Below are 23315 nucleotides of genomic sequence, written 5' to 3' on the forward strand. Positions count from 1 at the left end.
TTAAAATCATGTTGCATCATGCTGTACCATCAAGTCAGTTGATGCAAGTGGAACAAAGGTTGAAATATTGGGCCATAATTGGCGTTGGTTTGAACACTCTTTGACTGAAATGGGTTTGATTCCTCAGTTACTGGTAACTAATTTCTTACACAAAGCAGCAGCCAGAGTTTCCTTTGTAGTGGAAGAAACATCAAAGGCACAGTCAATGAGAGAGTAATGACTGGGTGAACCTCAACACCTCTGGTGGTTCAGTTCAGTTCAGTTTGGTTGCCTATCCATGGGGTCAGCAAAGCAGGGCTATAAATCTGAGAACAGTCTCTCTAGAAGGAAATTTCTAGTACTTTCTTCTTCCCATATGCCTCCCAAATACTGCAAAAGCACAGTTCTTCTCTCCGTGCTTCAGCACTCATGCCCTCTGCCAGAACCAAGAAGAGCATGGGTACCTGAAAAATAACCTGGAGGAAAAGTCCAAGCTTTTTGGAACTTCAAAGAGTTTTGGGTTCCTATTCACCTTGCATCTTCATTCTGGGCAGAAGTTCAGATCATCTTATTTTATGTCAATTGGATAATTCGTCCCTAGAGAGCAGTTTTCATTCTAGGACAGAGTGGAGAAGAAGTGAAGAGTGAAGCTGAGTGAAGAGTGGAGCTCTTTTCTGAAGACACGGCCTCGTGGCCAATGCAGGACCATTGGTTTTTTTTAAGCTTTTGGATGGCTGAGGACAAATACGACTTTCTGCAAGTTTGTAGAGCTCTAGAATTAAATCCTGACCTCACTGAAAGTCAGTGCGGTTTGACTTCAATAGAGTCAAGATTCCACCCCTAAGCTTCATACCAAGGTTATGCTCCCTTCTAACATGAATTTAAAGATATAGACAAATGTAAAGGCATCAGACATACTCAACTCATGTAAAAAGTTCCCCTTAATATCAATGTGATTTGTTCACACAGATTAAGGCCCTCTGAGGGCCTGAGAAAAGAAACATTTTAATTGAACTGATAGTTCTCCACAACGAAAGCCCTACAATTTGTTTCTTTTACCTATCACAGGCATCAGAAATAAGTCTAGATGGTGATGTGACAGCATATGCTTTTGCCATCGTGACTATAAGGGTCGTCGACCTCAACAACCACCCACCAACTTTCTATGGAGAAAATGGGCCCCAGAATCGATTTGAACTGACAATGTATGAGCACCCACCTGAGGGTGAGATCCTGAGGGGCCTGAAAATTACAGTCAACGATTCAGATCAGGTGAGTTTGTGAAGAGTATCTATCTAGTCTGGCTGTCTAAAGATTTTCTCCAGCACTTTTCCCTGTAATATCTGGGCACCTAAATTTTGGAGAGGAGCAAGGTTAGGTTATTAGTATTATAATACGATTGCCCATTAACAGTGCTGTGAATGCTTAAAAGAGAGGTACGGTCTATTGGCTTGAACCCTATGAGTTCTAACCCCAGCTCAGACACTGACTCCTGCTGGGGCCTAAGGTCTTGTCTACACTACGTGGGAAAGCCAATCTAAGCCACACAATTTGAATTACGTTAGTAGTGTAATTCAAGTCAACACAGCTAGACCTACTTACTGCGGGGTCCACACTATGCTATGTTGATGGGAGACACTCTCCTGTCAACTCCCCTTACTCTTCTCATTCTGATGGAGTACAGGAGTTGATGGGAGAGCGATCTGAGGTCGATATAGCGGGTCTTCACTAGGCCTGCTAAATCGACCACAGATGTATCAATCGCCACTCGTCAATCCCCCGGTAAGTGTAGACAAGCCCTTAGACATTTTAGGCCCTATTTACAATCTCAAACTAGTTTTACCACTAATATAACTCCATTGAGTTTGGTGGAGTTACGCATGATTTACAATGACATGGAATCAGCATCTGACCCTTCACCTCTCTCACTTAGTTTCTCCATATGTAAAATGAGGATAATACATTCTTGCATAATTTCTAGAGGTAATGGGAGGACTACTTAGCATTTTACAACTTCAAAATGCTTTACAAATAGTAGCTTTATTACTGCTGTCTCCCACAGCCTTATGGAGACAATACAGTCCTTGCCCCTTTCATTGCTTCTGTTAGTAAAACCTACAACTTATCATTCTTCTGGCCTTTATCCTTTAACATGAGTTGCAGGGCATGCCTTGATAAAGCCTATACCCCAAGAAGAGCGTCCTATAGCCAGACAAGGGAAAAGAACAAAGACTTCATGAGGCCCACTTGGGACCTCACCTTGTAGTTCTAACTGACCTAAGAAGCACCTAAATACTATGGCAATATTGCTATAGGAAACCCTAAGATAGCTACTGTACCGCTGGCCTCCATTTGAGTTAGCCTGAGGTTACGGAGTGACAACATCCCAGAACCATATTCTGTTAACAGCAATGTTCTTATGTCACTGTACTCAGTATTGTGCTGTTACTATTGTACTGCTATCAAACCCAATGGCTTCCCCCTGCTGCTCTGCAGCAAGCAGATAAACAACTACTTACGCATGAGTGCCCACTCAGCCCTGCCATTATTGCTGCTGCTGCAGCAGCAGAAGGAAGCAAACTGAAAAACTTCTATGCTGGCTTTTTCTCTACTTAGAGTTAAAAAAAAAAAAAAAAAAAGTCACGTAGGTTACAACCAGATTATAAAATATACAGAAAGCATTTGTACCTATATCAAATACATTTCTGAACATGTTTTCTGCTGCTCAGTGTCACACAATGTTTTGTTTTCTTTTAAAGGCCTAAAGCCAAATTATTCCCCTTCTGCACACACACTCATTCAAGGCAAAATGTAAAGAAAGCAATGTTTCATACTTTACATACCGAGTCTTTGGCTCACTTTGCTTACTGGTGGAATGGGTAAGCAGTGGCGTGGGATGGAGCAGGAGGTACAGCCTCTAATTTCTGCAAAGCCTGAGGAGTATGGAGCGAAACCCATCTGCTCTACGCTCCACACCTCTTCTCACTATAAGGAAAGACAGCAGCCATGCTTCCACAGGCTCTCCTGACATTCCCCTGCTCTGAGATTGTCCAGCTGGGCTCATGGAACATGGGTTGCTCTGACCAGAGGTGGGGTCTGCAAAATTTCTTGACAGAAAGTCACTCAGTTTTGGAAGGAAGCAAACTATGCAGAGCAGCCACCTCCAACACAGCATAGTCCCCCTCAAAACCTGTGGAGTCCCATGCATAGGGGATCTTGGCCTGGGTGGGAAGATAGCATTCTGCATTGCCACTGCTCTTACTCATTCCATGCACATCAGTCACATCCAGCTGGTATTTGTATGTGTCGCTCCGCTCTCCACTGCAGGCAAAAAGGAGCCAATGGGCTATCCTTTAATTGTGGGAGTTTGGATTCCAGCGCAACACAAGACACTGAGCTTGAACCTGAAAATACTCAGATTTGCTTTGGGGATTAACATTGGCTTTTTTCCCTTTGAGATGGGCAAGTATTGAAGTAGTGACTACCCAGGCTTAGTCCACCTATGTGTACATCAGCAAGTGGGGGCTGTCCTGTTTCTACATCACCACTACTAGAAGTACGGCATTCTGGAGGGACATCATAGCATCAGCCAATCAGTGATCCTGGCTGGTGGCGACAGTTGGGAATCACAGCTGTTGAGAGATTGGTACCTGCTGTTAGTTGATAAATCACATTCAGCTCATCTTGCCCCATCCTCCATAGGAAAGCATAAATGTCTGCCAGATTAATGGCTAAAACGGCTATCTGTATGAACCTTCCTTTTTTTTGCCATTCCCCTGCCATGTTCAGATAAAACTTGACAGAATTGTTCTGGTGTACAATAGCTTGATCCTTTATCAGTGCGTGGCAGAATGTCCTATGTTGATGCCTTTTATATATATTGTTCAGTGATTTCACTTGTTTTCCACTGTTCCACCACTGGGTCATCCTTTACCTCCAGTCACCTGTTCTCTGCAAGTTAGAGGGAGCTTCCTAAATCAAAAAGAAAAAAAGAGACAAAGCAGTGCAGCACATAAAAAGCTTAATTGCTCTATATACACATACCTATAGTACTGACTAAACTCACTAAGTCCTGTCCAGCAATGCATCGATCACACTACAAAGCACAGGATGGATTCTCTGGAGACCCTTGCTTCTTTGGTTGTTATAAAATCCTGGTCAGGAAGATGGAAGGAATAAACATTATTAGAATCACCAATCTATGTGCTCCTGGTTCCTTGGAACACAACCAGTTCAGGGGACACAAGCCTTGAAGCTTACTCAACGCCTCTTTCTCACATGAATTGCCCACTTAGCCAGCCCTAGTCAGTGTTTTTCCATTGTAATTGGAGGAATAATTAATCTATTTTTTTTAAAAAAGCCATGTGTGCCCTGTGACCAGAGCTGCAGTGATTACTTTAGTAAGCCTCTTAGCACTCTCTTACCCAGGAGATGGGGAACAGAAGGTTCTAAGCAGTCAGACACACATTCTAATTATACACGTACTGAATAAAAATGGAGCCTATGCCATGCATCAGTAAATGTAGCTCTGCTGTTGAAAGCCAAGCAACATCACTTTGTACTGCTTTTACTTTCATACCTATGCTTTGTTCCCAGGGGGCCAATGCTAAATTCAACCTCCGGCTAGTTGGACCCGGTGGCATTTTCCGAGTTGTTCCCCAAACCGTCCTGAATGAGGCTCAGGTTACCATAATAGTGGAGAACTCTGCTGCCATAGATTATGAGAAGTTCCAGTTGTTAACCTTTAAGGTATAGTACGTTCCTTGCCCGCTCCAATCATATACGTGATGGGTTTTGACTTCTGGTATCAACTGGGGCTGTCTGACTGAATGCTAATGATGTTATGGCCTTGTAAATGAAGCTCACCAAGCCAAATTCTTCCCTCAGGTCATTGACTGCTGTAGTGTTTAATGAGTGTAACTGAAGACTGTGGGCTATCTTTGGCCCAGTAAATGCAAGGAGTTCTATCTGTTACATTTGTATAGAAATTTCATTTTGTGATGTTTCTGAAGCACTGTAGACTATGCACATCAGGGTGACTATTTCACTTATGCCAATAAGTTCATTAGATGCAATCCTGGCCCCACTGATTTTAGTGAATCCAGGATTTCACCTACTCAGTCTTAGGCCATGTGGCACATGGTCTTGCTTTACAGTATGTTATTGCTGGAACTGGTGGAAGACCCCAGCTAATGAGTAATTAGTTTTCTTTTGTAGCTCATTGCCTTCAGCGCCTTGTTAATCGTAAAATATTTTATCCAAGTTATAGTTAGGTGCTAATGGGCTCTGCATGTTTTGTATACAAAGAGGCAGTTTCTGTAATGATTAGAGGGAGCGTTGTGGGAGTCAGATTTCCTGTGTTCTGTGTCCAGCTTTGCCAAGGATTTGCCATGTGACCTCAGCAAATCACTTCACTGCTGTGTCTCAGTTCCACCATTTGTCATGTTTGTAAAGCACCTGGTACTCCTTATATTCAAAGTGCTATAGAAATACAACATATTATTATTGTATTCAGATGGAAGCTTCTTGGCCGATTATGAAGCACTGCCCAAATCAGTTAAAAGTAGTGCAGATTTATTCATGGTAAGTTACTAAAAGACCACTAAAAAAATTACACAGCTCATGAATACCTTGAATTCTATATTGAACCAACCAGCTCATGAACACTGAGAGAATTCAGGCGAATGCTACTGCAATGAATACCAAAAGTAGTAATTACAAGTGAAGAGGATTTTTTTCCCCTATGAGATCTCTCATTTTGTTTGGATAAAATGATTTTCACAAGAGTTTAAAGTTGAACTGCACAGATTTTGCTAAAAATGCAACGCCTGTTTCTAAATTCCTACTGGGAAAGGAGGGTGGTGGGAAAATCAGATATCCAGGTTTGAAATATGGCAATTATTTTTTTTCAAACAACCCACTAGCTGTCTTATATACTTGACAAGTTCAAGCCACTTGCTACCCCCACTGCCAGAGTAAGTTCTTTCAGTTAACATTTTGGACAAGATTTGGGCTGGTTTCTATTCTAATGCCTATCCCCAACAGTCCATCAAAACTGTTATACCTTCCCTAATCAGTGATTAACTCCTTTCCTGCTAATTTACAGTTGCCTATTAGCATACCATAGAAATCAATCACACATTAGTCTGCCCTTAGTGTATAGAGCAGCATGCCAGGTCCATTCTTCAGGATGTAGGTAGAAAGCAGGACACCCAGGGAGTGATCTAGAGAAATTGACCAGACAATGGCTCAGTGGAGAGCTTCTGCCCTCCAGTTAGCACAGTGATTCACCCTCGTGGGCATTTGCTAGATTCCTCAGTTCTCCTGGACGCCCAGTTAGCAGCACAGTGGCCAGAAACATCTTTTGTCTTCAACTGACGACACAAATGAGCCCACTCCTCTAGGCCTGGAGCCTATTGTAACTCAAAAACAACAAGGAGTCCTTGTAGCACCGTAGAGACTAACACATTTATTTGGGCATGCTTGGGGGTCACCTCCAAACTGGATTGTTACAATCTAAATTTACAGTGGGCTAATCTAGAAGGCCACTTAGCAGCTCGATCAGGTGCAGCATGCATCTGCTTGCCTTTTCAGAGGGGCAGAATGAGAACATATCGCACAATTGGTTAGTCTCTAAGGTGCCACAAGTACTCCTTTTCTTTTTGCGAATACAGACTAACATGGCTGCTACTCTGAAACCCGCACTGACTAGTGCTCTGTCTAGCTGCCCTGGTGCAGTAGTTCATTTCAACATGGAATTCAAGGTGCTGGTCACTATCTAATAAAGTCCTAATTGCTCAGGCCCAGCACAAAGGCAGTCTCTTCCGCTAAGCTTCACCAGGACACCTACACTCAGAAGGTATGACTCCAGATAGGTTGAAGCTCAAGGGAATTTGGGCTGGGAGTTCTCATTAGTGGAACCTCTGGAATTTGATCCTACTTTAAATACATGAGTCCCAGCCTGGCTGTGTTTATGGCGAGATGTAAAATACATTTCTTGTTCTAAGAAAAGGAGTACTTGTGGCACCTTAGAGACTAACCAATTTATTTGAGCATAAGCTTTCGTGAGCTACAGCTCACTTCATCGGATGCATACTGTGGAAAGTGTAGAAGATCTTTTTATACACACAAAGCATGAAAAAATGCCTCCCCCCACCCCACTCTCCTGCTGGTAATAGCTTATCTAAAGTGTTCACTCTCCTTACAATGTGTATGATAATCAAGTTGGGCCATTTCCAGCACAAATTCAGGGGGGGAGTGGGAGAAAACCTGAATTTGTGCTGGAAATGGCCCAACTTGATTATCATACACATTGTAAGGAGAGTGATCACTTTAGATAAGCTATTACCAGCAGGAGAGTGGGGTGCAGGGAGGTATTTTTTTCATGCTTTGTGTGTATAAAAAGATCTTCTACACTTTCCACAGTATGCATCCGATGAAATGAGCTGTAGCTCACGAAAGCTTATGCTCAAATAAATTGGTTAGTCTCTAAGGTGCCACAAGTACTCCTTTTCTTTTTGTGAATACAGACTAACACGGCTGTTACTCTGAAACATTTCTTGTTCTAGGCTTTTCAGTGACACCAGGTTCTGCAGACCCTAATATTTTGTCTACTAGCTGCTGTCTCCCATCCTGAGTCCATCCAAGCAAGTTGAGTCACCTTCTGTGAATAGCTGCAGAACACTGGAGTGGTGCAAATAATCTGATGATTTAGCTTCTGCCTGCAAAATGTTCATCAGCAGATCGTGATTCCATCATTTTATTCATTGTTCAAGCTAATCAATGTATTTGAGACATTTTTTAAAATCTGGAACAGTTCTCTGCAGATATTTGATTTTCAATACACACTCTCTGAGTGATACTGGTAACTGTGATTAGTCAGACAGTCAGGCAAGCACTTCTTCTGTAAATAATGACACATACAGATTTAAAATTTGGTTTCTGCACATACTTGCAGAGACAAATTTGAAATTTCCCTCCCACAAAAATTCAAATGGATTGCTCAGACTTTCAAGGAAAGCAAACACAAAGTGGGCATGGACATGGCTGAAGTTTATTTTAAAATATTTATCAATTTAAAAAATTAGTTTGATTTTTGCATGATATGCCCAGTTACACAACCCGTGCTTCCCTTCTTGTGGTGTTGGTTTCCATTCTAATTGGGATAAAATGCACCTAGGCATAGTGATAGATGCCTCCCAAATACTTGCAATAATAATAGTAGAATTCATTATTTTATCTTCTTAGCTTCTTGCCATAGAGGTGAACACTCCTGAGAAGTTTAGCTCAACGGCGGATATAGTGATACGTCTCTTGGACACCAATGACAATGTCCCAAAGTTCTCATCTGATTATTACATTTCCAGGATTCCAGAGAATTCCCCAGGAGGGTCCAATGTAGTGGCTGTAACAGTAAGCTTTATTCAGTCTTCCAGAGATATATCTGATCTAACTATCTGTCTATGGAAACTGCCAAAGCATGTCAGTGGCTCTGTCCTCCTAATAACTTCTTATTCTTTATGTGCTCTCTTCTACTCCCATGTTGAAGTCAATGGGAGTTTTGTCATTGACCTCAACATGGGTGGGAGTCATTCCTGTGTTTGCTGGCTGCTCACCTGCTGAAACATCTTTCAATCAATGAGTAAAAGAATACCTGCTCCTGCAGTCTCATAACTAAGTGCATTTGGGATAATGGCAATATGGACTCACAACTATCACCATACCCAGAGTAGCAGGTATATTAAGCTCTAATGTGTAGAGCCACTCAGTGTCTGCCATTATGTTAGCACACAATGCTCAGCAAGGTAGCTGTTGTTTCAGCAAAGCATTTTCAAACAATGTGTCTGAAGTGCCATTTTTATTTTATGTTATTTGTTTTTTTAAGCCATAAAAATGTCACACACTTCAGCTGAAAGATGTGATAGCTGAGTGAGGCTGGCATTGTTGTAAGAAAGACTTGGATTGGATTGAGGGTGAACAAAAAGAAAAGGAAAATGGCTGCTAGTGAATTTCTAGACCCATCGTCCATAGATTGCAAAGGTGACATGATTGCTACATGCATAATTATGGTGCTCACGAGCAAGACTATAAAAATGCACCAGAATTGGAAAAGAATGACCCCAATGTAAGAATTGCTTTCATGTGTTCAGAAATGGGAAGAGATTGCTTATACATTTACCAATATCTCACACTGCCAGAGGAAGGAAAGCAAAATGTTACAGAGACCCTGTGAGCACTGAAGAAACGTTTCCAGCCCAAAAGGAATGTTATACATCTGTTTAATACAACCACTAGAGTCAGAGCGAGAACCCATAGTTCAGTATGTCACACAAAGCTGAGGCAGTCGAAAGCCACGTGTTAATCTGAGAGTGATACAAGATCACATAGTGCTGGGCACCAGAGACATAGATGCCTGAGGCAGGATGCTAAGGGAGCCCAAACTAAGTCCTACCATGTGCTGCAGAAGTAGTGAAATGACACAAATGCTCCTGAAAGTACTAACTGCAGATCCTGGAGGTGAAAACACTAAACTCTATGTAGGGAAGAACATCAAAACAAGAAAGAAGAGGCTCACCATAGGACACACTGGCATCAAGGCAGCACAGCATAGAGATTATGATGTTCCTTATTGTAGTAGTCAGAAGAAGAAGAACAGTGTCCAACACTGAGGTGGTCTGCAGAAAATGTTTAAAAAAAAAAACATTTTGCAAAAGCAGCAAAATAAGGTCCTTCTGGTCAAAGGCAAAGAGGACAATGAATCTTAACAGTTCATATTCAATACTAAACATCATGTAGGCACCAGATTAGTGTCAGATTCAGAGATACACCCAGCAAGCTGAGATACTGCGGGCTTGGAAAGTACTGCTCTAGCAGGATGGGTAGATATGAAAGATGTATTAGAGAATACTGGACTTCCCAGGAAAAAATAGCATGCAAAATGGATTCCAGTAAAAAGAACCCAAAGTTATGAGACCTGAGAAGTTGACAAGAATCCATGGTAGTTATGAGGAACCAGATGCATGTCCCCACTCCCCACAAGGCCACAGATGAGTTACACCGGCCTTGCATGAGTTTAGAAATCAAAGACATTGCTAAAGACTGCAAAACAAGCAAGAAATGTTTAAACAAGCAACTGAGGGAGCCAGTTATACACTCAACAGCACACCTTCCTACATCAAGTATCTCTGCATTTAGAGGTAGATGGACGGACATACTGATGTAACAAAAAATTCCTCATAGGTACCAAAGAAAACATAAATAGCTCCCTCTATCAAGTCAACTGCTTCTCCCAACCCTGAGCCCATGGAGAAACTAATAAGAATGCAGAACAAAGTTGCAACATCTGAAGAGATACCTGCAACGCAACCTGGGCCCACATGCACAAGAATGATCAAAACACCAGCCAAATTGAAATAATGTTATGTACAAATATCAACTAAATATACCACAGCAGAGACACTTTTAAAAAAATCTCTGTGTTATTTAAAAGACAGTTTTGGCCAAGGACACTGCACTCATATTTACCTGATCTCTAGTAAAGTTTGAGAAGGAGTTGTTTGTTTGGTCAGTGCACTAATGCACTCCTTACTCCTATGAAAGAAAGGATGTTATAAGATAATGTCAAATGCCTAAGAATGGAGTCACCTGATAAGTATTATAGATTATACATATATATATATTATAGTTTATACTGCTTATGTTCATGTAGAATGCTTAGGAGGTGGTTGTATGAAAAAGCTTTGCTGTATCACTCATTACCATTTGATTTTATAAGATTTTGCAAACTTCCAAATGCAAATTGTTAATGAAAGTTCCATAAATATACTGACAAAATATTTTAAAAGGGGAAAAATCTGTTTGGCATTCAGTGTGCTATTATTAGGTACAATAGGAAAATACACTTTACTACAGGTTAATAAATCAGGACTCTTTTGAATTCTTTTCTTAAGGCCACAGACCCAGATTCAGGACTCTGGGGAGAAGTCAAATACTCCATATATGGAACAGGAGCTGATCTGTAAGTAAAAAAGTTAACCTTTGAATACATCAAAAAGAGAGATCACTACTGACAAAATAAGAGGGTTAAGACAGCGGCTGGCATCTCAGACTAATGCATATTGAGATTATCTAGGGGGCCGGGAGGCACTTACCCTGTGTCTTTTTCCTGAGTTGTTTCTGTTAAAATATTTTCTCCTGCAAAAAACTGTCAAACACTTGTTGTATGAGTCTATGGTGTTTTACCCACATGCCCCCCAAAAAACATAGAGCAGCTAAGTGACAATGCATAGAATCTGTTCAAACTATCATTTTTAAAAAATACTTTTCACAGGAGGAAGGGGTTTTTGTGCTGGTTATTATTAAAGTTCTGTGGACAACACCCCACCTGCATACACACACACACCCCCATTTAGCTGCAAAAACGGTGCCATTTCAACACTCAACCCAATGTACAGAAAAGACCAAAAATTCATGGGAACCATATCAACAAATTCCCACAACGTTCTCTGATGTCCGACATTGTAAGCACTTCTAGCATCGGTGGCTGGTAACACAGGGTATTAGAACTGTTGCTTGCATGAAACACTAGTCGCAGCAGGGCATGGAGGAAGGGAACAGGATGTTCACCAGGTCTCTAATAGATACCTAGCTCCTGCTTCCTGTTGTAGGATAGATGAAAATGAGCACCAATTTGATCAGCTCTCCAACCCCACCCCATTATTGCATATGTAATAATTCGCTGGGGCTCCTAGCCATCCTAAATATGGCCGGCCATCTCTCATGGTTTTGCTGAACCCCTGACCCTTATGACTTAAGTGGTTGGAGAGAAGAACTTGCAAATGTGTATGTTGTCCAGACGCTCATCTCCCTTTCCTGCAAAATTTTATTTCTTCTATAAATTCCCCACCTGGTTTTAAAGCTTTGTTCCCCACTTTGAGTAGGATGCTAATTATGGTCAAATCAAGTCAAAATCCGGAATTTCAGGGGTTTATTGGGAAATATCCAAACAAGGGTGCACATACAGGAGCTTCTAAATCACAGCTTATTTTGAGCTTCTCACTAAATCCTCAAGCAAGCTGTTAATTGGGTAGAAGCAAGCAAGCAAAGGCCAGCCAATGCACTCAGACCTATTAAGTTTAAAATGTAACAGCTGGTGCCAAAAAACTTCTGAAGGCTTGGGGGGAAAAAAAGATGTTGTGGGGGGAAAAAAGTGTGTGCAAATTTATTCTGATTCTCACACTCCTAAAGCTAAAATAGAATTTAACCAGGGAAATGAGGTTGCCGTGAGCTTTTTGTTTGTTTTCCTAAACATGGAACTTTTTTGGTTAAGGCACTGGATTGAGACTCAGGAAATCTGGGTTGAATTTCCAGCTCGGCCACAGACTTCCAGCGTGAGCTTGGGCACATCACTTAGGTTTGTGCTACATGCAATTCTTGTACCAATTTAACTGTTTCAGTTAGGGCTGTGATGTTTCTGCCAAAACAGTTAAATTGGTACAACTCCTAGCATGGATGTAGTTGTACTGGTATAAAGGTGCATTATATTGGAATATTCCCCCTCCCAAATAGGAATAGCAATGTCCGTATGTGAAAGGGTCGACTCACCACTGGCACCTCCTCATGGCGGGGTGTGTGGCATAGCAGCACTCTGTCCACTGGGGTCTCCTGCCAATGGCTGCTCTGCGGTGGCCTGCCTCTTCCTGTGACTTGGCCCTCTGGCCAGGTCACTTCAAAGTCTCTCCCTTTCTAGGATAGTTGGTGAACACAAAACCAGGGGAATTAATGCAAATAAACAGAGTTAGTGAAGGATAGAGAGGAGTGACTCCATCTCAGCATGTATCCAGATCTGGCCGTCCCTTCCCTCAGGCAGGGATCATCAGGCAGTGGTTGTCTGAGAAGCTCCTGCCTTCATTCAGCACTTTCCTTGGGAGCTGAGGGTTGAAGATCTGTTCTTTTCCCTGGTTCTGCCCCCATTTTAAAGCTCCTCCTCCAGTCTGTGCCTCTCTTGTAGGTGTGGCCAGGTGGTGGTGGCTGAGCCCAGGCCAGCTCTTTAATCAATCAATCTTATTTTATTCAGGACATGATCTAATACATTGTACTTATAACCTGAATAAATATGCAGTTCTCTAATGTTTCTACACAAAGAGATCACATTTGGGAAAAAGCCATCACACTGAGCATTGCACAAGTACAAAAGCTTCTATGAAATGCAACTGAAAGGGCTAACACATAAAGAATAAAACAACACCACATAATAATAATTCTCTGTTTTTCAAAACAAAAAGGACAAGCAAAAATATGTAGGGCCAGTGATTTGGGATCTGTCAGGTTTTAGGTCTGTTTTCAGAACAGGAGAGACCTTGTATAAGGCTCCTGGCTGCATAAATTCCAGCATTATACCACTGCTCACATCTTTAAATACTCATTTGCATTAGACCATAACTGAACGGTACTGTACAATAGGCTCAGTTGTCAGCTAGAGTTCACACTCAGTGCAGCTGAGAAGAAGGTGGAGGAAAGCTGTCTCTAGTCCACGTTTCCACTACCTCAGTTCTGGGCAGAGGCATCCAATATAACTTAGAGCAGTGACCAAAGATCTGGTGAAGTGTCATGTACTGCATCTTTTCTGTGTCTGGTGTGAACCCCCACCCCCAACAAAGCCCTGCCCATCCCAGATGCACCACCCTGCATTGTGAGGCAGTGAAATGGGTGGCATAGAACAAGCTATGCTATCTTTGTGCCACATAAGGTTTCCCAATGTCAGAGGAAAACCGCAACTGCTTCTTTAGGGGGCCTATGTGTTTGTCAATTGACTGTTTAGCCTTTGGTGTAAGCCGTGTGACACCACTGAGCCTATGCAGAGACAACAAGACAAGATGTAAATTAACTTGAGCTTGCATCTGTTTTGGGTACCAGTATCTAACCTCAGCAGTTCAATAATCTAGACTAGGATGTGAGCATCCACAATGTGACCACTCAAAATGCTTGTTTTTCATGCATCTCCTCCAGATTTCTAATCCATCCATCAACAGGAATTATTTATACTCAGCCATGGGCCACATTAGATGCTGAAGTCACTGCAAAGTACAATTTCTATGTGAAGGCAGAAGACACAGAGGGGAAGTATAGCTTGGCTGAGGTATTTATCACTGTGCTAGATGTCAATGACCACTCTCCGGAGTTCAGTGAGAACATCCAGGAAAAGACTATGATCATTGGATCACCAGTGAAAATAGAGGTGAGGAATGAAATGATGTCTGAGACTTCAGAAGACACAGAGTTAGCACAACACCAAGTGCTTTGAATATCCTGCCCCTAAGTGTGCATACATGTGAACAAACACATTTGTTACCCTCTAGTATGTTTTAGTTTGCCTGTTGGGTGTGGCAGTGTAGAACAGAGATCTAAAACATGGACTGATAATATTTTACATACTGTTCAAAAGGGTAAGTGCATCAAAAGAAATGTCATTCTGTAAAAAAATAATAAACTCAAGTTATATCATTTAAATTATCAGTTTGCACATAGTGGGCTGTATAGTGCTAGATTTAAAATAAGTCCATCAGCATCACCATTGGCACAGATGCCAAGGAGTGGGTAAATGTGCATGGAGCTTGAAACCAGGCTACCATTCAAAACAGAAATCAGGTCCATTGTGTGGGGATACTTGCATCTGTCCGTGTAGTTACATTGGTTCTGTAATGAGAGGACTTCAGTTTCCAAGTAGTGTATGTAATGGTCTGGTGTGGAATATGAAAAAAAATGCAGATGTCATCTACAGTTAAATGATAATCTGCCTAAAATATATATTAGAAAACATATATGATCAAGTCTGATGACAAGAATATGCATATGGTTGCAAAAGTAAATATTGAAGTATAATAACAAAAACAAATATAGTTTGGTGGTGTGAAGCTAGCTCGCTGTCAAATTGTTTTCTATCAACTTCACCTGTAAGTGTAAAGTGTTCCTTCTAGTCTGGCTGCTGGGAAATACCCACTAACTTAGTACAAGATGCCTGCTATTATAAAGTGAATCATTTATAACCATCACATCCATGGATATATAATATTTGGACTGACTTTCTTGTTTACTTTAATCTAAAATAAAATTGTTCACATGGAAAGGACTGCTAATTTTGTCATCTAAGGTCACACATTAATATCTCAGTAATCTCACAGCAGATTTTTGACTATTCCTAAAGTGTGCAAATACATGCCCAGGAACTTTTACATTCTCCCTTCACCCAAATTCATCATCAATGCATGTCTCTTTTCAACATTTCTCCTGAACAGGCTATAGATCAAGATGCAGAAGAACCCAACAACATTGTAGACTATTCCATTATGCAAGCAGATCCAGCCAATGTATTTGATATAGATCAAAGCACTGGGGAAATAAAGCTGAAGTCCTATATCAGGTCCCTGGATATCATTCACAATATCACCAAGGACAAAGACTGCATATGGTCTGTGGTAGTTCAAGCCAAGGACCGGGGCTCCCCTTCATTTAGCACGACGGCAGTGCTGAAGATTGATATCACAGAAGAGGTAAGCAGATATTGAAAAGAAGTGACCAGCCTTGGGAGATGTTTGGGTGGAACCAAAGAGGAGTTTCCACTCACACCATTTCTAAAGAGCACTGTTTAATATTTCAAGAGTTAATAATAGCCAAAAAATAAAATAAAATGCCAGCCATCAGAGTTTTCCCAACAGATTTTTGGTAGCTCCACAGTTTAATGCCTTTCCAGAGCCCTGAGACCCAACCAAGTTCTGTGGAATCAGAGGCCTAAGAAAATCCTGACTGGAGGAGAGGGGAAAGGGCTGGGACGGGGGGGTTAGAATCTGTCTGGGAGATTAGTTCTTTTCATCTGATGTCAGACAGTTAAGAACCTATGTGCTCCTGAGACCAAACTTCAGTCGGACTACTACATTTCTGAGCTGTCGGTCAAGAGAGATGAAAGGGAACTGGACCAGAAGTTGCCCTACAGCTTGGAAAGCAGGTGATCAGAACTAGGACTCTGGGGGCAATCGAATCAAAGACTAACTGTAATCCATTTCTCTACCCTGTGACAGCAGCATGGCCCTCTGGGTGTAGTAACCTCCATAATCTCAGTGTGGGTAAAAGAAAGAGGTGAATGCAAAGAAGGTACTTGAGGAGGCAGAGAACTCCTAGAACGTTCTCCCAGCTCCTCCAAGGAGTTTCACACTTAGCCACTGCTGAAGGACTATTCCTAAGAACTTCTAGATACCAAATTTAAGTTTTGTAAATAATATATATTAAGATACATAGAGATCAATCTAAGGAATATCTGTGTGGATTTCTTATGACTAAAATATTCTCTTGATCTTAAAAAATAATTCCTCCTGCTCTGCTAAAAGCAGTGGGAAAGTTCCCTCCTTCTATCTTCTGTGGATGGGGGAGCTGAGCTCCCCCATGTTCTCTTTCCATCTCCCTCTCTTGAACTTGGGGAGGTCAGCTCCCCAGACCTCCCAGTTCTTCTCTCTGGTCACTGGCTGGCGAAAGGAGGTCTCCTCAGCTGAGAGAAGCTGAGGACGGAGTGGCAGGAGAAGCTGTTGATTGGCTGGTTATCTAAAGGTTCCAAGAATCCCTGCCAGTGGGTGAAGCAGCTTTGGCTCTTAATAAGAGAATGTGTCCATTTGGGAGTCCCCTGCCTGCCTCCTGCAGAAAATATCCATCCCTCAGCAAGTTTCACCTCCCCTCTCAAGGTGCAGAGAGGGACAGAGAGAGCTCCTGCCACTTCCAGTTCCCCTGCCCCTCCCGGAGAAAAGGCAGACCTGCCACCAGCTTTTTCTTCCCTGGGCAAAATGCAGAGGCAACAGAACAGTCCTGGGAGTGTCCTCTCCCCTCCTGGAATTCCCTAGTGGGGAGTGTTGGTGAACAGAGGTGGGGAAAGTAGCTGGGAAACCAAGGGATGTTCTACATCCTGAATGTGCTCAAGCACTTTGGGCCTGCTCTGGGACGTGCAAGCTTTTCAGATACATTTATTCCTTTCTCCCCATTCTCTTTCCCATGCACCAGCTCATCAAAAAGTTAATACACCTCCACTTCCCCAACCATGATTACACAATCACCAGAAATGAGGAGCAATCCTTCCTCCTATTTTTTCTACATTAATGTCTTCTTACTAGCAACCTGCTGATACTGTGTATCCTCCATTCAGTCCAACTTCAGATAGAATGATTTTCAGTGTTCCATCCCCCTAGCATTGCATTTATGGACTTCAGTCCCCTATATTCCAATAAGGTATCATGGAACTGGAAGGCGCCTCGAGAGGTCATTTAGTCCAATCCCCTCCACTCATGGCAGGACTTAGCCCTGGTCTACACTCGGGGGAGGGGGGGTGGAAATCGATCTAAGTTACGCAACTTCAACTACATGAATAACGAAGCTGAAGTCAACGTACTTAGATAGACTTACCGTGGTGTCTTCACCACGGTGAGTCAACTGCTGCCCCTCCCCTGTCGACTCCGCCTGCGCCTCTCACGGAACTGTAGTACAGAAATCAACAGGAGAGAGCTCGGGGGTTGATTCATCATGTCTAGACTAGACATGATAAATCAATCCTTGCTGGATCTATCGCTGCCCGCTGAACCGGCAGGCAGTATAGACATACCCTAAGTATTACCTAGACCATCCCCGACAGATGTTTGTCCAACCTGCTCTTAAAAATCCCCAGTGATGGAGATTCCAGAACCTCCCTAGGCAATTTATTCCAGTGCTTAACCACTCTGACAGTTAAGAAGTTTTTCCTAATGTCCAAACTAAACTGCCCTTGCTGCAATTTAAGCCCATTGCTTCTTGTCCTATCCTCAGAGGTTAAGAAGAACACTTTTTCTCCCTCCTCCTTGTGACAACCTTTTATAACAACCTTCATAATTAGCCCACGTAGGCAGAAGCTACAAAATCTTTGCACAGTGCTTGATCACTTCTTATATCACTTGTAGTTTTTCAGTGGTGACCAGAGTTACTTGCAAAAAATACTCTCAGATTCAGCCTGTGGGGGAGATTCAATTTCCAAATACAAAAATCTGCTGTGAATGGGTTCTCCTTCTTTTTTTTATGACCACCTCTGCTAAGTTTCTGTCCTGTTAGCATACTGAAGAGTTCATCTGGGTTGTCTCTCTTTTGTCTGAGGTCATAAGTGCTGGAAAAGAGTCCGTATAGCATCCAAAATCTAGTCTGGACAACACAATCTTAACCGTGTGGAAGAAACAGTCTTTTGTTAGGATCATGCACCAACCACACACTGGCTATAGGTGAATGTGTCTTTTCTCTCTTCTCTGTGCATGCACCATCTCTGTGGGTTACAGTGCTGTATGTTGAGTGATTTTTTTTTAACTACTCCCTTCTGGATGCAGAGCTTTTCTAACAGCATAACTAGAGGTTTCTCACAGTGTTAATCACACTGAGTAATTAAACAGGCATATTTTTCTGATTAACATTTACCATTGCAATTAGTGCAGGGCTGTGCCCTTTGTGATAGATGCCTTGAGGCTAAGTGCATCAGTAGAGCACATCAAAAAGGCCTTTTGCTCTTGGAATAATACAACAATAAAAAAAATCCAGAAGCTGTTTAATTTAACTGAGTCTGGTTTGGTGGAAATTGGTGTTGATTGGTGCCCAATGCTTTTCTTTATCTCCTATCCTTGCTCGACAGAATAAGAAACATATGCTGAAGAAGCAACTGTTTTCCTTTTTTTTCCATTATGTCCTGCTTAAAATTTATTCTCTAGGGCCAATATTTTCAAATGTGAGTGACTAAAGCTAAGCACCTAACGCTCCAGTTCTCTAGGGTGTTCCACATGGATAGATCCCTGCATACACACAGAACCCCATTGACTTCACTGGGACTCTGCAGGTTTATGGGGCTATTTGGACACAGCTCTTTGCAGGACTGGGCATAAGTCCATATTTAGACTCCTAAAACCAGTGGTATATTTGGGCATTCAGCAGCTTGGGCATTTATTTAGACTTCTGAAATATAGATGATGATGACAGAACAAATATATAATGGATAATATGAAAAAGTACAGGAGATAAGCATACACATTAGGCATGAGAGACAAGACAGGGTGTAATAAGGTAGAAATTTAAAATAGAAACATTTTTATATAGGAATTAAGAAAGTTTTTTTTTAACACCAGGATGATCAGGGAAAGAGAGAACCTACCACAAGAGGTATGTATTTATAGCATTAGTATTCATATAGAAGTTCTTAAAATCAGTTTCCACAAATGTAAGGTGAGGCTAGCAATCAATGAGTGCCCAGTGATATGACAGAATTTCTCTCACCTGGATTGATCCCTTACCTTTGGGAAAGGCCACTTATATAAGATTGTCCTTTGGAAATAGCTTAATGACGAGTGGTTATTATAAAGTGGCATGTAGAGAGATTGCTCTTGAACAACTCATTTGTCATAAGGCACATTATCTTTTATTACTTTGTGCTTTATAACACACGCTAGGCACCTTTATACAAGACTAGTTACCACATCTTGAATGTATCCTATTGCCTGGGGAAATTGGCAAAGGAATAGTATTGAAGCTCAGTGATGCCTCATCCACCTATGAGTTTTCATCATGATGAGCAAGACAGTAGATGCAATGTTCCCATTATTAAAATAGAGATGGGTCTGAACTAGAACCCAAGATATGATCTCCCCACAATTTTGGGGAAGTTCGGATCCAGATGTAAATTTTGTTGTTCAGATTCATCGCTGTATCACTGTGCATTTAATTCCACACACATGAAAAAATTCTACCCCTGAGTTACTTAACTGTATATGAAAGCCTGATGAATTAAGTGTCAGATAAACCCTGCTGAGAAGTACATGACCTGAAATGAGTTCCATTAATTGTGAGTGTTTGTCAAAATCTATTCTGTAGCATGACACTGAAGGTTGCATAGTATAGGAACAACAAAGGGAGAAAAATTATATATACTGAAGAGGTTGCTATTTATTCTTCCTTCGCACGTTAATCCCATCAAATGGGGTCCACTCCATAAGTCCACTCCCGCTGAAGTGCTCGTTCAATGCCATGTCTTCTGTCATTCCTAATGCTAATATATTTTTGTTTATGACATCCCACCACTTCTTCTGGGCTTGGCCTCTATCTTTTCCCCTCAGTCTTGATCGGTTGGACTCTCTTGCCCACATAGTTGTCAGGACTCCACTTGACTTGACCAAACCATCTGAAATGACACATTCCCTCATTTTTTCCTTTCTGGATGTTCTTTTGAGCATGTCTCAAACGTACACATTCCTTACATGATCTTTCTTAAACCACACATCCATCTCAATATTGCATTTCTATGGAATAGATCATTTGCTCTTGTTTCTTCTTGGTTTCCCAACATTCAGTGCCATGCATTAAAAAAGTATGAACCACCATTTTAAAGACTTTCCCTTTGAATCTTACCCGTATCCTACTGTTCCATACTACACCACTTATCTGTCTCCATTTGAGCCAGGCATTTATTATCCTAGCTCTAAGTTGGTCCTCTATTTTCCCCAGATTCTGGAACCCATACTTCTAGATACTTGAAAACTTTGTGGTTTTGATATTGTCTGCCCAGCTAGTTTCATGGATAATTCTTCAGTGTTCACAATATTAAAATAACATACCATATACTCTGTTCTTCCTCTGCTTAGTTTGAGCCCGTGTTTGTCCAACACATATCTACATTTATTAAGAATCCTCTGCTAGACTATCTTTCTCCTCACTGCATTGAATTCTATCATCTGTGAACAGCATGCACTAAGGTATGCACCTTGTGTGTGTACCCAGCATGAGGCTAAACAAGAAAGCACTCAATGTTGATCCCTGATGCACTTCCACCTTTCTGATAGTGTTTTACCATGGGGAAGTTTGGATCCAGATGTAAATTTTGCTGCTTGGGCTCATCTCTGTATTATCTGAAAGTCATGAATAAATGGGATCAGCCAGCACTATCCATGTTAGCAGAACAGAGCTGTTCCAGAGGGATACAGCTTAAAGATGAAATTGATTAGATTCTGTCTGCATGGCAATATAGCCTTGAGTTCTGTTAGTAAATATTAACCTTTTTAGACCACTTTTTCTTGTATGTTAAATTAATTTGCATATTAACTATTATCCTAGAATCTTTATATTAGCTAAGAGTGTGTTTAAATTTTCAGGCCCAGAGCATTAGCTCTTAACTTGTCAGTGACCTGTACTCAGGAATTTTTATCTGATTGAGTGCTGGGCTGTATCTAATTATCCTCAGCATCTCCAAGTCTGTGGAATATTGGTGTCCAGGGAAGAGACCCCCCTCAAACTAATAAAAGTATCTACAGAAAAGTATGTTATCAATAAAACTGGGTGATTGATAAGGGATATTTGTTACGGCAGATGTTTTCTGTAAGGGACTGGGTGATGAATATGGAATATTTTTTTTACAGAAGAGTTCTGAAATGGTTGAACCAGTAACCCACAGAAAGTTGCTTTTAACTCATTAAGAACTGTTGATTTCACAGCAGTTGGTAATAATGAGTGGGTTAGAGATTCCTTTTTTACTCATCAGTCAGATAAACTGAGGTTTATAAAAGAAATTCCATCACTAATTAGGAAAACAGAACACATGATAAAAATTAATAATGGGAAAGTATTTTCCCTCCAAAAAGGAGTTTCTTTGTCTCACAGCCTATGAAAGGACAGAGGTTTGGGGAGTTAGGTTGAGACTGAACCCTGTCAGCAAAAGGGACCACACTACCCTCCCTTCACCATCTATGTCTTCTTTCTGTATTCTGTATAGTGCAGTATTAATCTTTGATTAATAATCTTTGATTAAATAATTCTATTTGAGCCTATTTGACAATCTCAAACCATTATTAAATTCAAATACACAACCGTTCATGTTAGAAGATTCAGAATTCAGCTCCCTTGAACTGTCTTCCCATCTCACTGAATTTGGGGCCTGTTCAGAGCATTTATATTTATAATAGCTTGCTTTATGCCAAAACTAAAACATCACTGGTTTAATCAGATTCAGCCTATATTGAAAAGAGTTTCTTTCCGATGTATTTGTTATATTCTTCATAATCTGCATGATTTAAAGTACATATGAGAAGATGGATTTTTCTAATTTCATATTGAAAATATTATGCATTTTGCCACTCTCATATGGAACATACACATTTTGCCAATATCAGGACATTTACAGGATACGTGTATAAAACAACATGTAAAAATATACTGACATGGAATTCTCAGCCAAATCAAAATGGCATGACTGTAATAGTTGGGGGTTTAACCACTTATATAATCAGTTGCGGGTGCCTGATTTGCATAAGCACTCTGGCCCACTTTGTGTGATTAACATACAGGCCAACCTTGGGAGTGGTATGGAAATACATAACCCCAAGGGGAAGGTCAGGAAGCATTTAAGCCCTGGAGTTTGAACATTTTGGCCTCAGACCTATCCAGCTCAGATAGGATTATTAAACATGAAACATCCCCAAGTTATTATACTGGAAATGAAATGAATTGGCCAATGAAAACTGGCCAGCTTTTTAATACTTTGTAGATCAGCACATAGGAATGGATATGAAAAATATTACTTCTCTGTAATTTCTTCAGTTATGAATATTAAGCAATAATATGGTGCTGTATGTTTGAGATCTTCAATTCAGCTTATACACATTAAATATATTCATACACAGAAATTAAATAATGCTAGTCCCAAAAGCTTCGGTAGTATTTTCACAAACGTGAATTGTTTTGCATGTTTAAATAGCCCAGTCTTCTCTAGTTTAAGTAGGAAGGAAGCTAGCCCTTAACAATCATTTCACAGCACATCAAAGGAATTAAAACACCAATTTTAACAGGAGAAGATTCTTTGATGTCTACTGCTGTGATTTTCACAGTTACAATGAGAAAACTAGCCAGTGAGGAGCTGTGAATAATTATAGGGCTGATGAAACATGGCAAAAGTTTCGAGGTTGCTAAGAGGTTTATAATAATTTTGAAGAATGGAAAGCCCAAGCCTGGAACAAGGTTTACGTTGAAAAGAATAAATAAGCTGTTAAGACCCACTTCTATTCTTTAATTATTACCTACCTTTGCCTACTACCTGTTGTGCTGATGATGCTTGCACTGCCTTAGTGTTTTAGAAATAGTGGCATTGCCTATATGTCTGCCAATGACAGTTTCGGCTTGAGTCACCTTCACAAGTCTCAAATGGTAAGTAGTATTAACAGGGAGACATAGTGGGTGAGGTGATATCTTCCATGGGACCAACTTGTGTTGGGGAAAGAGACAAGCTTCTGAGCTTACACAGAGCTCTTCTTCAG

At 41.1% G+C, this 23315-nt stretch overlaps 1 protein-coding gene across 1 annotated transcript in view; it reads left to right on the plus strand.

The window, feature by feature from the left end:
* Positions 1-23315, plus strand: part of CDHR1 (cadherin related family member 1) — a 56280-nt gene that overhangs the window by 28826 nt on the left and 4139 nt on the right. Inside the window, exons 11-16 of the mRNA XM_048856894.2 lie at positions 1048-1251; positions 4576-4728; positions 8227-8391; positions 10929-10996; positions 13987-14215; positions 15273-15527. Of these exons, the coding sequence (XP_048712851.2) occupies positions 1048-1251; positions 4576-4728; positions 8227-8391; positions 10929-10996; positions 13987-14215; positions 15273-15527 (1074 nt within the window). The remainder of the gene's footprint in view (positions 1-1047; positions 1252-4575; positions 4729-8226; positions 8392-10928; positions 10997-13986; positions 14216-15272; positions 15528-23315) is intronic.

The sequence above is a fragment of the Caretta caretta genome, chromosome 7 (assembly GCF_965140235.1).
Source record: "Caretta caretta isolate rCarCar2 chromosome 7, rCarCar1.hap1, whole genome shotgun sequence".
Classification (NCBI taxonomy): Eukaryota; Metazoa; Chordata; order Testudines; family Cheloniidae; genus Caretta; species Caretta caretta.